This window comes from Myotis daubentonii, chromosome 18, assembly GCF_963259705.1.
Source record: "Myotis daubentonii chromosome 18, mMyoDau2.1, whole genome shotgun sequence".
Taxonomy (NCBI): Eukaryota; Metazoa; Chordata; class Mammalia; order Chiroptera; family Vespertilionidae; genus Myotis; species Myotis daubentonii.
This window is the reverse complement of record NC_081857.1, coordinates 42,873,310-42,892,656: the sequence shown is the minus strand read 5'-3', so window position 1 is coordinate 42,892,656 and position 19,347 is coordinate 42,873,310. Positions and strand designations below refer to the sequence as shown.

At 54.7% G+C, this 19,347-nt stretch overlaps 1 protein-coding gene across 1 annotated transcript in view; it reads right to left on the bottom strand.

Moving 5' to 3' along the window:
• Positions 1-217: 217 nt before the first annotated feature.
• DPYD (dihydropyrimidine dehydrogenase) overlaps positions 218-19,347 on the bottom strand; it is a 347,122-nt gene continuing 327,992 nt past the window's right edge. Inside the window, exons 21-23 of the mRNA XM_059675719.1 lie at positions 4,068-4,211; positions 2,428-2,568; positions 218-1,647 (exon numbers count right to left, since the gene is read on the bottom strand). Coding sequence (XP_059531702.1) covers positions 1,477-1,647; positions 2,428-2,568; positions 4,068-4,211 — 456 coding nt within the window. The 3' untranslated portion in view covers positions 218-1,476. The remainder of the gene's footprint in view (positions 1,648-2,427; positions 2,569-4,067; positions 4,212-19,347) is intronic.

Genomic DNA, 19,347 nt, shown 5'->3' with positions numbered 1-19,347 from the left:
AGAACAAGAGCTCCTTGCTCATCTGGAGCCAAGTCCAAGAGGTGAGATGGCCCCGCCAGACAGTGTGTGGCCGAGCCCATCACTGCCCCGTTAGGTCTCAGCACACACCCTGGGGGTGGGGGGTGGGGGCGGGGGAGTCCCGGGGAATCACCCAGAGCGGCTCCAGCTCAGCATCTCCACGGTGTGCGGCAAAGGAGGCAGCGGAGGACCAGGTGCATACAGAGGCTTGTGAAATTTTATTGGATAGTTTGCGATCACACAGACTCTGTGCCACATGCTCATTCCTAAAACGCGCAGCGTCAAACATTGTATTTTTCGAGACCTCGCGTTTGTCACAGAAACGCGCCACGTGTCCTTCCTAGAGACTTCCTACGTACGCATCCCGTGAAACAGGCTACGACTCAGATCCATGCATCCTACGCTGCTGCTGGCTGATTATGAAAATAGATGCAAAAATAGAGAAATGCAAAAATAGAGAAATGCAAAAATACGGCTTCGCAATACCAGAAAAATAGATTTCTTTCTTTGATTCCATGACTTCTGAGATTCAGTATGAACACTGATGAGCAGCTGCTCCCTGAACACAGATCGCCAACCCCGCTCCTCCCCCCTGACACTGAGCCCAGGGCCGCCGCCCTGTCAGCTGGGTGCAGGCATTGCTAAGTGCTCTGCGGAAGGTGATCACGACACGGGGCGGGGCGGGTGTCACCAGAGCGCCACCCCAACACTGTATTTTGCTGGGAACGTAGTTTAAGTATTTAAAGAAGAAAGTCCCGGGGACTCACTGACTGTCTCAGGCCTGAGCAGCGAATAGCCGAGTGGCGTGAACTGTTAAAATCCCCCCGCCTTCCGGCGCAGCCCCCAGGGAGCGATTCCCGCAGGGGGGGCCTTTGCACAGTTGTGCAAACCGCCTTTCGCGGTGTTTTCCTGCCACGGCAAAAAATCTATTTGACTTTCTTCATCTGTGCTTTCTGGAGCTAGTTATGTGTGCTGAGGCACAGTGTTAAAATTAAGTGCAATTTTTTAATTATAAAATGTTTCCTTGGAAACTTATGTGTTAAATCATACTTTGTCCTAAAATCCTTAATGTCACCCACAATTAATTAGCAGTCACCGAGCACAGCCCAGGGCAGTTTGGAAACGGTGGCAACATCGCCACCAAACACAAATATTTTGCACCATGAATGGCAGTGGGGTGATCACCCAACTGACCGCTACCCTGTGATTTAGCAACTGTCCTCAGAGGAGAATTACTTGGTTAGGATCGTTCATCAAATGGCGCCTGGTAGCAGGCTTTTTTTTTTTTTTTAATATATATATATATATAATATATAATTTAGAAATTGATTCAGAGATGCAATGTTTATCTAGAAATTATGTATCTGTTTTCCTGTTGAAAGGGCTGGACCGAACCACCGCATAGAGAGATCAGCATGCGGGGTGGCCTCGGAGGCCACAGTTGGCCCCGCAATCACCTTAGCACACGGGCTGCACGGCCAGGGGCAGGCCTCGCTTTGGCACGTAAGGGGTTGTCCTGGCAACCATGCGGATGCAGTCGACGATGGGGCAGACGCTGAGGCACAGGGTACAGCCTGTGCAGGCGTCCCCCACGCTGGGCAGGTGGGTCTCGGGGTCAAACTGGATGGCCTGCGAACAGAAAGAGAGACCGTCGCTGACAATGCCCCCCTCCCCCCCAGGTGAGGGACGCCCCTCCCTCCCGGGCCCACAGGCTCTCCGCCCTGCAGCCAGCTAAGCCCAGGCTGGTGCAGCCATGGCAACAGTTGCACTGCCCGCGAGGAGGGGCGAGGAGGGAGAAAGGCACAGAAAAGAAAGCCTTTCACGTTAGAGATGGAATGTTCGACCTTCCTGAGAGGCTCTGCTTGTGTCGTGTGGCGACACGGCTGCTCTGTCCCGTGTGGGAGCAGGGCGCAGCCTTCCTGCCATCTGACCCCGCGGACGGGTCTGCGGCCAGGGGAGCGGAGGCACGGTTTGGATTCTGACTTTCGGGTGCAGTTTTTAGAAGAAAACAGGAGGGAAAGGGCGAGCTAAGGAGCCGGGTCGGAGGTTTGGGGATCCCCCGGCAGAGTGTAGGCTCTGCCCCATCCCGCGGGGAGGAAGCACTGAGCACGGGGGCCGGGCCACTGGCTGCCAGGCACCCCTCCTCCCCCCGTCACTGTCCAGCTGGGAACCGGGTCAGGGCTTGGGGAAATTGGATAACTTTTAAAAATTTGTATTAATTTCAGAGAGGAAGGGAGAGGGTGAGAGAAACATCCATGATGAGAGAGAATCACGGATCGGCTGCCTCCTGCACGCCCCACACTGGGGATCGAGCCCACGACCCAGGAATCCGGGAATCGAGCCGTGACCTCCTGGCTCAGAGGTCGATGCTCAGCCCCCGAGCCCCTGGGCCGGGCGGGGCAGCCTCACCTGGTAGCCGGAGTCGTTGCAGGTCATGTAGCACTTGCCGCAGTTGATGCACATGTCCTCGTCGATCAGGGCCACCACCTGCTCCTCGATGCTCAGGTCCCCGAAGGTGCCCAGGTACTGCAGAGTCCTCCCGATGACATCCTGCAAGATGCACACGGAGTCGCCACGGCGCCCGTGGGAAATGTCGCCTGAGTCACGGACGCCAGTCCACACACCCTCTGAAACCCCGCCGTCTCCTGTCAGGGATGTAGGCGTCCTTGCCACCATGCGGCTGCCCGCCTGTCAGTGGCCCCAGGCGTCCAGGTCGGTATCTCCATCCCCAGCTGCCCTCCCCGTCCAGGGGCACCCTCAGGGCCTTCCCACCAGTGGGACCCTCGGTTTCATCAATCACTCAACGTGGCGTCGATGCCGAGACACAGGGGCTTCTGACCTCCCCGCACCGGGGGGCAGGGCGAGGCCGCTCCCAGCACCGAGCCCTGGACGTCCAGCACTAGGAGCGCTGCATCCGCTTTTCCCTCCTCTGTCTCCTGGGCTGCGGCTGCGGCTGCGTGTGTGAGTCCTGCACCTGCCACAACTGCGGAAGCCCTCCCAGGAGCAGGGCGACCGTCCCTCCCCCTCGGCCCCTCCTGTGAGGCGGCAGAGAGCGTGAGGGCCCAGGGTGGAGCCCGGCTTTGCAATGCGACCCAGGCCTGGCTGTGTGACCTTGGGCAAGTGACTGAACCTCTCTGTGCCTCCATTACTCATCAGTGAGCGAGGAACAGTATAGGCACCTGCTACCGATGGGGTTGCTGTGAGGGTTACAGGAGCTCACGCACAGGCTCGGGGACCGGGCCTGAAACCTCCTAAGGACTCAGTAACTACTCGCTCTTATCACTAACCTCTGCTTAATGAGCACCATTATTAAACCCGCGTTAGATGCCGCGTCTCCGTGGAGCTTCCACCTGAGCCGCGCGGAGCCGCCATCCCCGCCCCCGGTCCGGAGTGCTTCGTGCGCACGTGATTGGACAGTGAGTGCCTCCTAACAGGCCCCCTCCCTGTCCGACCGCAGGCCCAGCAGGAGGTCCTTTCTTTTTAAAATTCACGCTGTGCTCCCAGCTCCTCGTGCCACACGGTGTGTGCATAACACGTGTGAGCTGGTGCCCGTGGGGCTCAGCGGTTGTGTCGACCTCTGAACCAGGAGGTTACGGTTCGATTCCCGGTCAGGGCACAGGCCCGGTTGTGGGCTCGATCCCCAGTGTGGGGCGTGCAGGAGGCAGCTGGTCAGTGCCTCTCTCTCATCGATGTTTTCACTCTCTACCCCCTCCCTTCGTCTCTCTCTAAAAAAATCAATAAAAAGGGATAAAAAAAAAAAAAGAAAGCGAGAGGCCTGGGGAGGGATTGGTGGGCGGGATGAGGAAGAGGATGGAACTGGGGCCGAGTTTCAGCTCCTGGCTCAGGAAGGAGGGCGGGTGGGGGCTCCCCACGGAGACACCGGACTGGGGGGAGAAGGGGTTCGGGGGAGTGACAAGCAGCTTCGTTTAGGCCCCATGACCCTGGGGCTCCGTGCGGCCCGGCAGGTGAGGTGACACATCGGAACAGCACGCAGACATGGGCGGACAGTGCACACTGACACAGACAGGCTGTGTGCTGTGGCTCTTCACCTTGATGGCGGGAACGGGCTTCGTGGGCGCAAAGCGCTGTCTCTGGAGGGGCTGACAAGCCTCGTCCCCTCCTTTCGGCTGCAGCTTGCTCTCCGCTATGATCTTCTTGCGTTGCTCCAGGTACGGCCCAAAGCTGGGCAGTTTCTATAAGGAAAACACACACACACACGAGAAAGCGCGTGAGCCCGTGAAGAGAGCGGGGCGAGGACGTGAACCCGGACGTCACCAACACGCCGCGGTGGGGCTGAGACCATCTCGCGTGCACCGTGCAAGGCCCTCGTGCCTGGACCGTGAGCTTCTGGCCCCAGATTCTGCTCATTATTCAAAAGAACCCAAGGGCACCGCCCTCCTACCGAGCACGTGTATCTCAGACACACACACACACATGCACACACACACACATGTTCGTTAACATACCTTCCTCCATGGAACGGAGTTCGCAATGGGGACGATCCACCCACGTAAAACCCTTGCTGCTAAGGAGACGTGCGCGTGGGGTGCCCAGGCAGAAGGTGGAACTGCCGGCGCCTTTTCCCTCTTCACCCCCCTCCCCTCCCCCCATTTTGATTATTCTTTATCCAAAGGGAGAGAAATAAAGTAGCTGAATGGAAACCAGGCTGACTTCAAGTGGTCCCAGGGATGGGATAATGATATTAACAACACGGTCTCTCTTGGTTCTGAACAGAACATCGCCTCTGTGAGGACCCCTGGCTGTAAGTTTCTGCAGCGGTCGGCCACATTGGCCGTATCTGCCTTACACAGTCTCTCCATTACACGGCCTCTCCATGGCTCAGAGTTACGTGCTCATTTTTTAAAAATCTTTTTAAATTGATTTCAGAGAGTAAGGGAGAGGGAGACAGACAGAGAGAGAGACATCAATGATGAGAATCATGGGTCAGCTGCCTCCTGCACGCCCCACACTGGGGATGGAGCCTGCAACCCAGGCATATGCAAAAACATCCCTTACTCTCTCTCTAAAAAGCAATAAGACTATTTTCAAAAAAGAATGTTTCCAACCTAATAACTGACTTGTTTGGGGAACCCCCCCCCTCCACACACAACGTATTTGCATATGACTTAGTTACATTGTTTACCTTTTGCCATCCATTCAACAAACTAGAGGCCCAGTGCACAAAATCATGAATGGGTAGGGTCCCTAGTGGATGCCAGCTGCCGGCCAGGGCCTTCCTTTGTCCTGCGCTGCCCCCTGGTGATCAGCACACGTCATAGTGAGTGATCGAACTCCCGAGGGGACACTTTGCATATTAGGCTTTTATATATATACTAGAGGCCTGGTGCACGAAATTCATGCGGGGGGTGGGAGGGGGGGGTGTCCCTCAGCCCGGCCTGCACCCTCTCCAATCCGGGACCCCTCAGGGGATGTCTGACTGCCGGTTTAGTCGGACATCCCTCTTGCAATCTGGGACTTCTGGCTCCTAACCACTCACCTGCCTGCCTGCCTGATGACCCCTAACCACTCTGCATGCCTGTCTGATTGCCTCTAACTGCTCCCCTGCCGGCCTGATTGCCCACAACTTCCCTCCCCTGCTGGCCATCTTTGACCACATGGGGGTGGCCACCTTGTGCGAGGGTGTGACGGTCAATTTGCATATCACCTCTTTATTATATAGGATATATACTAGAGGCCCAGCGCAAAATTGTGCGGCCCCGCCCACCCGACTCCTCTCACTGCGCCCAACCACCCGCCACCCCACCTGCCAGCCTTGCTGCAACCGGAGCCTGTGGGCTGCGGGGGAGGGACTGAGAGATGCTCCATGCACTTCAGGGTGACTGGTCGTTTGGTTGTTTTGGTTGTGATGCCTCTGGCCTTTTATTATTATGATATGCATACATATATATGTATTTATATTTCTATTAACTACAGAAATGTGATACATTCTCTGTGTGTATAAGTGAATAAATATGTGTGTATATATATATGTGTGTATTTAAATATATTTTTACTGATTTCAGAGAGGAAGGGAGAGGGAGAGATAGAAACATTAATGATGCGAGGGAATCATGGATCGGCTGCCTCCTGCACGCCCTCTACTGGGGATCGAGCCCACAACCCGGGCCTGTGTCCTGACTGAGAATCTAACCCTGACCTCCTGGTTCATAGGCTGACGCTCAACCCCTGAGCCATGCCCGCTGGGCAATTATACTTTGGTCTAAGAAGGGTGTGGCTATTGTAGAGGCAGTGGATGGTCCTTTTGTGGCTTCTTTTTGTGCCATTGGCTAACTTTTTAGTCCTCAATTGTGCTGATTAGTAAAGTAAATAGAATGCTACCTACGTCCCCGATATTTTTCTTCAATTCTGGGCTGTAGTTAGAGCAGGCGACGCTCTATGATCTTCACAGTAACGGTGGACATACCATGGGGCCAGGGACTAGCGAGACATGGTCCCGACACATCATCTAAGTTTTAAAGGTAAAAACCTCAGCTCCCAGCTGATGAAATGCTGACTAATCTTTTTTTAATGCTAAGAATAACACTGCAGGTCCCCATCGGAGTTCTGAAAACTTGGTGTTTTTAGATATCAGCGACATATCTGCTTCCCAGACCAGTCAGTGGTGAGATATACACACACAGAGTTTACCATGCTTCTGTAGTTAAAATTTATTTTTCTAATAAATTCTGCTTTAACATTAAGGCTGGGGTTTGGCGAGTTCATTGCCACTAGGCCCTTTATTATTTTCTGAAATTGGTACCATCAAGTGAATTTAAGGAAACCAGTAAAAAATTTAACTGAATAGGCTTTGAAATATCGTACCTTCCACAGCCCAGAGGACTCTCTTACGTCCTAAATCCGATAAACAAAGCAAATCTATGAAGAAAAATATATATGCTTCTTGACATCACATTTATATACCGGCTTATTTATGAAATTCTTCTTTATTGGCCCTTTCGAATGTAAGAAAATCAACTATCCAGAGGCCCTAAAATGGATCAGAGCATTTATTAACTGAGGAAATGTACATGAATGCATAGCAACAATTACTCTGGTGGTTTTTTATTCCTTCATTCATCTTCCCCTACTTTTCCTAGTTCAGTTCCCATCGAATCTGCAGGAGACTTTTAGAAAACGGCCTCATGGCCCCATCCTAAGCGTCCAATTTCCAAGGCGTCAGGAACCCGCTTCCCATCGGCTGGGAGCTTTCAGTGTCCAGCGACCACGTCCCAGCCTGGATGAGGGACACGAGCGAGGTAGGGGACACAGGACCACACGTGGACGCAGTGTGCGTAGTCCCGCCGACCCTCTGGGGGACGTGGGCTGCACGCTGCGGTGGCCTGGCTGACCCTGTCCCTCAGTGAGTGTGGCATTGGAAACTGGGACAGATGGCCCGTCAGTAATAAGGAATTTGGTTTTTTTTAAAATATGTTTTTATTGCTTTCAGAGAGGAAGGGAGAAGGAGAGAGAGGTAGAAACATCAATGAGAGAGAAACATCATCAATTGGCTGCCTCCTGCACGCCCCACACTAGGGATCGAGCCTGCAGCCTAGGCATGTGCCCTGACTGGGAATGGAGCCAGTGGCCTCTTGGTTCAAGGGTCAATGTTCAACCACTGGCCGCTCCGGTCGGGAAGACTGCATTCGCTTTGCTCACATTTTACTCCTCGGATGGGCTGGGTTTTAGGGTGACAAGGCGTTAAGCATTTTTGTTGACCATGTATTTGTACACAGGAGCTGCTCAGAGAGGTGTTACTGATGCTGGTGGAGACTGAGTTAGTTGGGGCCTCTCTGGGGGAGTCACTGGGGCGGCTGCTGGCCAAGGCGATGTGCTCTCCGGGGGGTTAGGGAAGAGCTGGTCGGCCTCGGGGGCGCCACTTGGTGATCAGGCGGCAGCAACCAGCCCTCGCTCATGCGGTCAGGTGGCTGACGTGGTTAGGTGCACCCCCCACTCACAACAGAGGCTGCAGTCACCCAATAAAGCCCCCGTGACTCCACACTGACGCTTGTCAGGAAGAAATCGGCCGCCATGGCATATTTCTTCTTAAACTCTGTGGATTCACAACAATTATTCAAAGTGTAATTTCCCCAGAGGGCTCCACGTGGGAACCCTGGAATGCCGGCGTCCCCGTCCTGGCGTGAGCCAGCCTGGGGCTCGGTGCCCAGCGGTTCCCGTGCCCTGCACCCTCCCCCTCTGTCCTGACCTCCCAATCACAGCTGGATCAAGCACATGGGGTTCTTAGGGAGCCACAGATTACGTTTTATTCTTCTGAGAAGCAGGTCATAAAAGTAAGGATATTCTCAAGGTAGTTTCACAAGGTGAACCTTTCAAAGAAAAACCAAAACACTATGAAAACCCTCCTAACATAACTTCCAAGTAATGAAACGGTGCCCAACCCGACGACTTAGTTTTTACTCACGGATTCAAACAAATCTCAGGCTTCCGGTATTTAAGATTCTCTCCCTCTGACTTAAATGGAACCAACTGAGACATCTTTGGTCTTAACGTTATTCCCACCACAGCTGACACCCAAAGCTTCTGAAAACGAAGTCACAACCACCCCTCCGTGTAAGGCCGCTTCCTCTCAGCCGCCGTAGACATTCCACTCTGCGGCACTTGGGCAAAGAGGACATCCTTAACCAGTGAGTGAAGGCTGCTTTCCCGTGCTGTCCACAGAGTGTCCCCAGTGAGTGCTGGCCTGTCCCTCTAGTGCAGCGGTTCTCAACCCCTGGGTTGTGACCTCTTTGGGGGTCGAACGACCCTTTCACAGGGGTCGCCTAAGACCATCGGAAAACACATATATAATTACATAGTTTTTGTGATTAATCACTATGCTTTCTGTTCAATTTGTAACAATGAAAATACATCCTGCCTATCAGATATTTACATGACGATCCATAACAGTAGCAGAATTACAGTTATGAAGTAGCCACAAAAATAATTTTATGGTTGGGGGTCACCACAACATGAGGAGCTGTATTAAAGGGTCGCGGCATGAGGAAGGTTGAGAACCACTGCTCTAATGAGTGTCTTATCTCAGTCACAGGCTTTCCTTTCATGACAACCATCAATCCTGCTGTAATCCTCTGACTATCAAATCCCAACAGGTATTGTCACAAGATAAACGTCCAATAAAGAAGCGTTTCAGGCATGGCCGGTGTGGCTCGGTGTTTGAGCGTCGACCTAGGAACCAGGAGGTCAGGGTTCGATTCCCGGTCAGGGCACAGGCCGGGGTTGCAGGCTCCATCCCCAGTGTAGGGCCTGCAGGAGGCAGCCGATCCATGATTCTCTCTCATCATTGATGTTTCTGTCTCTCCCTCTCTCTCTCCCTTCCTTTCTGAAATGAATAAAAATACATATATATATATATTTTTTAATAAGCATCTCAGGATAAGCCCAGGGCTGGGTTCTGACTCCCTGATCCCGGAAAATACTCCAGGATGTTAAGACCTTTGCTAATCCAAGTGAGTGCTTGAGGCAAAAGGACAAGAAGAAGGTGCGTCCTTCCTGCAGACACACAGACGGTGCCTGTCCCCCAGCCCCACGAGGAGACAGAGAACCTTTCACCTTCTGGGCAACCGAGCGGAACCCTATCAGCTGGAAGATGAGGCGAACTGAACTCTGTGTTCCAGAGACACGGCGCTGCCACGCTCCAGCCATGAGGGGAGCCGCGGCCCCCACGGGAAGGAGGAGAGCTGCGGGTCACCCCGCACAAGAAGCCGTGTGGACGTTTCTGCGTGTTCAGGCTGTCCCTGGCTGGTGGCCCTGGGAGACGGAATGGCAGCACTCACAATCTCTCCTGCTGGCTTTTTAATTTTTTGGAAGACCGACCACTGGATACGTAACAACCAGCAGGTTTGTTTTTGCAACTTGCAATGTTTTCATTTCTGCAACCTATAGACTGAAATGAAGGGGGAAATTTCCTGAGCGGCAAGATGGTTGGGATTTTCCTTGAGATTCTCATGATCACTTCTTCCCACACGGGCCATCTGAGTGGGAGCAAAGCATCAAGTATTCAGTCTCGGGCTGTGCTCTGGGCTGTGGGTAGACCAGAAGGACAGAGGGCGCGGTGTGGCCGTCAGGAGTGAGAAGTGAAGGGTTTAGGTGAGTTACCACTTCCTTACAAATCACATTCTTATTCATCCCACGGACCTGCCCGAATAACACCAGTCCTGCCACTAAATTTAGCCAATGAAACAGCTCGCCCTTCCATGTGGCGGCTGAGATCGGTGACGTGGCCCTGGCAGGTTTGGCTCTGTGGATAGAGCATTTGACTGAAGGGTCTCAGGTTAATTCCGGTCAAGGGCACGTACCTCGGTTACAAACTCAATCCCCAGCCCTGGTCAAGGTGCGGGCGGGAGGCAACCAATCCATGTGAATCTCTCACACATTGATGTTTCTCTCTCTCTCCCTTCACTCTCTCTCTAAAAAATCAACGGAGGCATATCCTCAGGTGAGAATGAACGCCGATGACAACAACAGGAGATGGGAGACGCGGAGGGGAGGAGGATGTGCAGAGAGAGGTGAGCGTGGCCCCGGGGGGCGTGGTGGTGGGGTAAGCGCGCGCCCTTCATAGGAGAAGATGTAAAAAAAACAACGAAGCATCAGAATTGCGCAATTTATCCTTGCTAGCGTGCTGCCGTGCGCAGTAATTAAATATGAAAACCCAAATTTGTCTCTGTGTTCGCCTGTCATTAACTTAACAGGGAGCGCACATGTTCTCGCCTCATGGCTGATGTCTCCCCCTCCGTGGGCAGCATGTTAAAATGTGTATTAGCCTCGAGGTGCAGAAACACAAAATAGCAGACCGAAGGTTCCGGCCTGTGGAGGGGAGGGAACCGCCCCGCCTGGAGGTGTGGGGCGCTGTGATGCAGGGGGCGCACTCAGCCTCATCAGGCGGCTCTCCCGCTGTCTCTGCTGCTGCGTGAGGGCAGCCTTTGTTGTGTCACAATTCCTTCCTCGCGTTCCTTCCCGCGACAGAACCGGTGAACTGTGGCCGTTTTAATGAGGGGCGGGGTGGGGAGCACAATCGGGGAGCCACGTGGGCCGGGCAGCCAGCACAGTGAGACACTGTCGCAGCCACAGAGGCGTCAGGGTGTCTGTGGAAGGCGTTCTCAGCAGCACTCAGCCACGTGCCCTCCCTCCGCACCTGCCCGCACCCTCCCTCCGCACCTGCTGGCAAGGCCGCTGGAATGATGGCCCAGGGGAAGCTGTCCGCTTTCCTGAGGGAACAAACCAGAGCCCAGGACACAGTGACGTGGTTTTGGGGTGGCGAGGGGAGCACCGCTTGAGTTTTTAAAAGACTCTCTCGCACCAGGCGTGGTGCTCCCAGCCTGGCGAGCGGCGCGGAGCCGACCTGCACACCAGCTGGTACCAGGTGTGCCCACAGCTGAGGACGCCACCCACTGACTCCAGGCTGACAGGGCGTCTCGTGCAGAACTCCCAGAGACAAGAAACCCAGACTACGAAAGCTCTCCATGACCCCCTCAGGCACCACCCTTTCCTACTCCTCGAGTCCTCTGGTGGGGGGGGGGTGGTGTTTCCCCGGGCTGTGTGTGTTCTTGGTCTGTCTGTTGGCGGGTCTGCTTCTTAGGTGAACCCGGAACATAGGGGAGGCAGGTGGGGTGGGACACACCCTCTGCCCTACGAGCTGGTTTTAAGATTAGTCGACAATACTGTTGAGGCTTCCACTGGACGGACATGGTCCTTAGGAAGCAGTGACCTCCTGAGCCAGGACTCCGCTGCGAGTGAAGGGAGAGGCAGGAATTATGGGCACAGAAACGTCCGTCATAGCGAACTAGCCTGCACCCGCCGGAGGTCCTTGGATGGGGGATGGGAGGGAGGCGGCTGGCCATGCCCACGGCGCTAAGGACGGTGCATTCTGCTACGTGAAGCCGTCTGTATGGAAAGTGAGGGTTTGGTTTTGTTTTCTTGCCTCTCTCCAATGGACTCTCCACAAAGTTGCACCACAAGTACACTGATTGTGGAGGACGATCTCAGGAGCCATCCACTCTCGTGGCCACTCATTCAAATGAGTCTCACTGAGCCCCGGGGAACAGAGATGGGTGAGGGCACAGCACGTGAGGCGTGGTCATCATGGCACGAGGGGAAGATGCCTAGAGACCAGGACCAGCTGACACCCACCCGCGGGTGTGCACCCAGGGGACCTGCTGTGGGTGCAGCCCAGATGCTCTCTGTCCAGAGGAGAGCAGTCACCTCGCTGGGGGACGGAGGAGGCAGCGCCTCTGGGAGAATCAGAACAAGCGCGCAGGCAGGGGGACTAGTCGGGGAGCTGCCTGCCACAGCAAGAGGTTGAAGCTGTGCAAGGAGAGGGCCACGCCGTCAGGGACTATGTGACTCAGAGAGAAACCCACACGCAGGAAACAACACAGGGACGACGGGGGAAGGGGTCCGGGAGGCCACCTGGGTGCCAGACACAGGAATTCCTCACATCCGCCACCCACGCAGCGTCTGAGGCTCTGAGCTCCCACCATCCCCTCTACCCAGTCCGGACGTGAATCATCCCTCTGTCCCGCATCCACCCCATAGACGCTCCCCCCCAATCAGGCACTCGGTGGAGGTGTCACAGGGCCTCTATTCAGGTCCCCCTTTTACCTAATCATGGCCCCAAAGCATAAGAGGAGTGATGCTGCCACCAAGAAGCCAGTGAGTGCCTGGCTGGCATGACTCAGTGGCTGCACATCGACCTTTGAACCAACCAGGAGGTCACTGTTCGATTCCCGGTCAGGGCACAGGCCCGGGTTGTGGGCTTGACTCCCCAGTGTGGGGCGTGCAGGAGGCAGCTGATCCAGGATTCTCTCTCATCACTGATGTTTCTCTCTCTCCCTTTCCCTTCCTCTCTGAAATAAAAAAAAATCCTATATAATAAAAGGCTATTATGCAAATCAACCAAATGGCAGAATGACGGGTCGCTATTTGGGCCTAAGCCGTCAGTCAGACATCCCCTGAGGGTTTCCAGATGGCAAGAGGGTGCAGGCCGGACTGAGGGACCCCTTCACCCCAAGTGCATGAATTTCGTGCACCGGGCCTCTAGTATATATATTTAGAAAGAAGCCATTAAGTGCTTTAAGTGAAAGTTATGTGTTTTGAGGAAAAACACAGCCTAGGTAGGGACTGGTACCACCTGTGGTTTCAGACATCCCCTGGGGGGGGGTCTCAGAACAGATCCCCACAGAGACAGGGAGGACGATGCAATCTGCTGTGGTGCCCTGTGACAGTTCTGTGACGTCGCTGGGGGAGATTTAGTTGTCTCCATTCTCCCATGAGGAAGCGGAGGCTCAGACAGTGTGCTGCGGCCGTGCCATCAGCTGGCTGCAGGCAGGGTCAGCATCCAGGTCCCCAGATCCCTGCTCCAGGCCACTGATCCGTATTTAACAAGCACAGCAGGGGTGCAGAGCGTTTTAGAGTAAAGACTTCCGAAGGAATGTCCTCGGTTACCCCATGAAAGGACTTCACAGCAAGAAGGGAATTCGTGAAGCTGCACGTCAGCTTCTTACCTGAATCTGCCTGGTGTTACCCACAGAGACCTCCTCAGCCTTTCCCACCAAAAGGAAGAGGAGCCCGGCGGGCGTGGCTCCGTGGTTGAGCGTCGACCCATGAACCAGGAGGTCAGGGTTCCATTCCCAGTAGGGCACAGGCCCGGGTTGCGGGCTTGATCCCCAGTAGTGGCGCGGGGCGGGTGTGTGAGTGTGTGTGTGTGTGTGTGTGTGTGTGTGTATGCAGGAGGCAGCTAATCCGTGATTCTCATCTTCATTGATGTTTCTATCTCTCTCTCCCTTCTTCTCTCTATTAAAATAAAAACATATTTTAAAGGCAGAAGTGGAGTAAATCAGTTTTTGCCACTTGAGGAGTGACTTTCTCCGGCCTGATCTGATATTACGGGCACAGTATTAATTACAGTGCTCAATCACTGAGCCATGCCAGTCGGGCATATTTAGGCAATTTTTGTTGTTTCCCCGCTGATAAAGTAGGATTTTAAGTGTAACGTGTCTTGTTGCTACCCACCCCCGCTTGGAGGCCCTCCTAGCTCCTCTAATGCAAGGTCCCTTCCCCTGCCCCTCGGCCATGAACTTAGAACGACCCTAAAACACTGCAAAGCACCGGAGGAGTTCGTTTCTTAAAAGGTGCCCCGCGGAGCAGCCGGGAGCTGGCGGCGGGCTCTGTAACCAGCCTGTGCTCATCTTGCTTTAATGCTGGCTGTCCTCGCACAGGGGCAGCCGTAGGGCGGGCCCCGAGTGGCTGGCAGCTCAGTGGGGGAGGGCTGGTGACACCCTGGTTTTTCATTTCTATATTTTGCATGACTACGGTAATAAAACGAGTCTGGAGCCTACAGCACAGAACTGCCCTGCAGAACAGGGTCACAACGATCCTGCATCCAACACCCCCAGAGTGTCCTTATCATGTTGGGGGACAATATGGAGTCGGGGGTGACACGCGGGGTTGGGGCTGCCCGCTGCGGAACAGGGTGAGGGCAGCGCTGAGGGCCTGTCGGGCAGGAGCTGAATTAGACTGGGCTGTCCTCAGACCTGGTCACGAAGTGGGGTTCGTAGTGACAGGCGATGCCCAATGTGGAGGCACGCGTATGTGGTCGGACAGCGGAGCCCGGACGCAGGCGGGGTGCTGCTGGCCGACCCGTGGGATGTGGAGTGATATCTGGGACATGTTTTCCCATTTGACTTGACCATCTTCTCCCAATTTCATGCTTCCTTTAACCCAAGGCTTTCACGTTTCATATTTCCACGTGTTGTCGCGTGTGTGACCCATGGAACAGGCTGTCAAACCTCAGAGGGACAGCGGAGAGGGGTGGTGGGAAGAGGTCAACCAATAAACGTGTATGCGTATACGCACCACCTGTGGGCACAGACAATGGGGTGGGGAAGGCCTGGGGCGGGGGCGGGCCGCCTGGGAGAGGTGGGGTGGGGGAAAGGGGACAGTGTGATACTTCCAACAATAAAGATTAAAAAAAACTCAATCACAGTTGACCTTCGCTCAACAACAGAAAAGAAAGCGTCAGGAAAGTAGTGGTCTTGTTTGGATCAAGGTGGGCAGGACACGGGGTCAGGGGCCCAGCCCGCCTGGGACAGTCCACCGCCATCAGTGTGAGGGCTGATCTGGGAGCCGCGGCAAGGCCAGCTGCGCTCCCAGAGGTGCGGGCCCAGCTGATCTCCAAGCCCCTCCTTGGAAGCCAAGGAAGGTCCCATCACACTTCCCGCCCCAGAAGCAGCTTTGCACTTGCAGGGGTGCCGGTCCCTCTCCGCCTCTCCCCTCAGGGCGCCAGAGGTTGCCCTCTAGCCTCACCTGCTCCGAAGCCCAAAGCCCGGCCGCCCCCCCAGGCAGAGCAGGGCCCTGCGTTGGCAGAGGGAGCGCGTTTGTTTATGCCTCAAGCCGTCCACTTCCTTAAACCCGGTTTCCAGCCAAGAGTTTATCTGGGTAACCGGTGACTCTCCTGGCGGCTACACTCACAAGGTCCTCCACCCCCCAAGCCGCCTTATTCAAAGTGACTGGGGCATCAGTACCGGTCTCAGCATGTCTTGCAGGGCAGGTCTTGCTCTGTCCCTAGACGCACTCCCAAATGCTCGGCCTCCGGTTCCTTCCCGAGTTAGATGTTTGCTTAAAAAGTGAATGTAATGCCTTTATGTCTATTACACGCAGGGCAATGCACAGACTGCGAGGGCATGGCTGGGAGAGCTTGGACAGACAGACAGAGCGTGAAGCCGTCACCCTAATGAAGGGGCGGGTGCTTTCATCACTCCCGAAGTCCCCTCTCGCCTTCTTCCCGTCAGTCTCTGCTGCTCACGGCTGTGATCTGGAATGCCATAGATTTGTTTTTCCGGTACTTAAACTCCACGTGCAGGGAGTGAGTTAGTGACTACTCTTTTGTGTCTGCCTCCTTTTCCTCAACACGTTTCTGAAATTCATCTATGTCTCACTTGACGGAGATGTGTTTTTATTTCTCTTGGATCAATACCTGGGAGTGGAAGTGTTGGGTCTTAGAGAAAAAAGTGCAGAAGAATTTTTCAAAGAGGGTTCTTCCCATCTCCGTGAGGGAACTTAGCCAAAGGGATGCGGGCGGAGCTGGGGCCAGGGAGTGGGTGCGCGAGCGCCTGTCCTTTGGCGCCACCCGTGTCCCTTAATCAAAGGCCTCTCTCAACAAGGACGCTTCTCTAGACCTGGACTCCGACCTCACCAGCCAATGGCTTCCTCTCAGCCCAGGGACATTCTCCGTGACGCGCACTGGGACCAAGTGCGTCTCATTCATGGATTCCAAGTGGGAGCACACACACCACGGCCCAGCCCCGAAGTCGCAGGCTACGCGCCGGCCCTTCCGCACGCCTGCTGCCCGGCTGAGTGTCCCACGCGGCCGCGCTCAGAAGCAGGATCAGATTTGGGAACATCTGCCGCGGCCTGGAGCCCGCCTTCCCCTGCACTGGGCTTCCAGCTCACTAGAGCTCCCCGCGTCCGCACGCAATCCTGCCACACGTGGCGGTGTCACCGAACAGACACCCGCCGGGCCGTCTGGAGTAGCATCCATCTCCGTGGAAAACGCTTCGGCTTTCTTGGCATCGACACCAGAAGAATTTAATTAACCCCCCGAAACGTAGGGGATAACGGTTCAGGCCTGTGAGCAGGGAGACCTGGGAGAGTGGGGGTGCGGGGGGAGGAGTGACTGTGGGTACCTGCGTAACCTCCCGTGCCTCCGTTGACACCTCCCCCACCTGCCTAACCTCCCGTGCCTCCGCTGACACCCTCCTCCACTGGCTGTGAAACCTCTGCTCGCTGGGTGGCCCCTAGGGAGATGAGGAGGTGGCGCTGGCCACGGCTGCTGTCTCAGCCCCTGGCTCCCCTGTAAGGTGAGGTCAGCTTCCTGCCGGCCCTCAGCTCCTGCCCAGCTGCGCTCGCCGTTCCAGGAGGTGGGTCTGGGAGACCGGGGCCAGTGAGTGCCGTGGGCAGGGACACGGCGTTGGCCCCGTGCTGCTGTGACATTAGGAAGCAGCTGTGAGCTGATGTGTGCGGGGCGCCTGTGAATTCACGGGCTTCTGCAGCTGCTGGGGAGAATCACCACTGCTGAGCCCTGGGTTGCAGGAAGGACACGGAACCGGGCTGTCGGGGGGCAAGGTCCAGCAGAAAACCGATCAGATGGGGGCCCGGACTCCAGGGCGCGTCTCCGGTGGGAGCACAGATTTGGAGGAGAACAGCACAGAGAGCAGAAGGGGCTCCGGGGGTCACAGGAGAACCTACAGGGACAGGAGGGCCAAGGACAGGGGGCACTAGTGTTTAGGGGCCAAACAACGAGAAGGGGCCAGAAAGATGGGGTCCAGGAAGGGTCTCCTCACACAGAAAGGAGGTTTGCCCGCGGGCCTTTGCCTGGGGTGGTCTTCCTACCTGTTCCAGACCTAAATTTCGATTGTTCTGGAAAACATTCTCCAACCCCCCTCCACCTCTGCTCTCCGGCACCTACGTGTAATCGTCGCGCTGCGGCATAAATCACTCTCTAACTGCTCCACTTCCACGCTCGTCTGGGATCCTTTGGAGGGAAGGCTGTGATTGTATCACTCATATTTGCATCTACAATGCCTGGCACACAGTAGGTGCTAAAAGGTGAGGGAGGAACTGGAAGCAAAGAGAGTTTTAAAAATCAAAGAAGAAATTTCACCTGATGATGGAGCCGTCAGTGGCTGACCACAGCAACCATCCCTAGTGGGGACGCTATGGATTTGGGACCATTCAATCACTGGTGATTTTAGCGAGAGCCGCTTCGGTGACTGGGGGGTGGGGGTGGGAAGAAATCTGACTCTGATGGGCCGACAGGCGAGTTAGAAACGAGAGGCCACGAGTCGAGGCGGTTTCCCAGCACCTGAGCTGTGAGAGGAAGATGCCTCGTGCTTACGGCGCCACCGGAAGGACTCGGGAACCTTGACATTCTGAAGGAGGACCCGCTGATGGCCGCAAAGTGATGGCGGACATTGGGGAGCTCAGCTGGGCTGGGCACATGCAGAGAACACTGCCCGCAGAGGATCTAGAAGGTTCTATAGTTTGAGACGAAATGGGGTAACGCCGATAGAGAGGGAAGACGAGCAAAGTGCTTTAAGGAGGTCTGGCCACGACGTGTCAAAAGGCACGGTCTGGACGGGTTAGCTGGGCGCCATGCAGGTCAGAGCGGACAGGGGTGTGAGGATGGGGGGAGGGATGGTGAGGGCCGTGGGCAGCGTCTCCAACAGGCCCGGGGCCGTGACCCAGGTTCTCTGTGCAGGTGGGGGGCAGTCACAGCTCCTCGGACACATGGCCGGGGCCCCTGGGACCATGGCACACACTAGCACAGGCGACGGCTCTGAGGGCTAAATACTTGCGTCCCAGCATCTCCACAGCATAGACGAGAGGGGAGAGTTGGAAATGAGGAGGATGGCCAGGTCGCTATGGGCAACCAGACAGCATCCGGTTTCTGAGGAGGAGGACAGGAGTGGGATCCCGTGTGGACAGCGAGCTGCGTGGGTACCTGTGGTGCTGCCCGCTAGCCGGCAGCTGAGGCCCTCTTGGCCCCGTCTTCCTAAGATGCCAGCATCTTGGTAAAACTGTTCAATAGCAGGCACGGTCCATGTCATGTGAAAGCCAGTAACAACAACACCTCATTACGGTCTGTTTGATTTTTCTCTCTTTTCTTTTGGTAAAACAGATCCCCTTTTTAAATTTCAAATAGTGGACATTTAATTTTTTCTCAGATCTTAGATGAGGACAAATTGGCATAGAGCTGAGTAGGATTAGAGTTTGTGTGGACTCCTTACGTGATCAAAATGACTCTTTTGACTCCTTGACTTACCAGAAAATTATTATCTTTTTACCTAATGCTCCTTTTATTCAAGTGGGCAGATGGGCTCAGGCAGAAATACAACAAATACATATCTTTCCAGGGAGAATCTCAGGGCATAGCTCAGAATTACCAAGAGAGGTTTTGCCTTTCTCCATAAAATCGGGATTAGGAGCAAAGCTGGCTGGCAGTACGCGTGGCTGATTTGACAGAGTTCTTCGGAGGGAGGGTAGCGGATGAGTTCGAGGACGGGATTGGAATTCAAATTTTATCTGACATGCCACAGCAATGGTTTCTTTATAGATCCTCAATCCCCACCCAGAACAAGAAAAAAATCCTGTTTTTCTCTTTTTCCAGCTTAAAAGTAACAGCAGGATTAATGTGGGTAAGTTATGCGTAAGAAGAAAAGCACTTTGTACAAGTTCTAAGTACAGAATTAATATGAATAAGGTGCATTTTGATTAAAGTAGTATATTTGATGAAGTGCAAGGAATTACGCCTCCCCA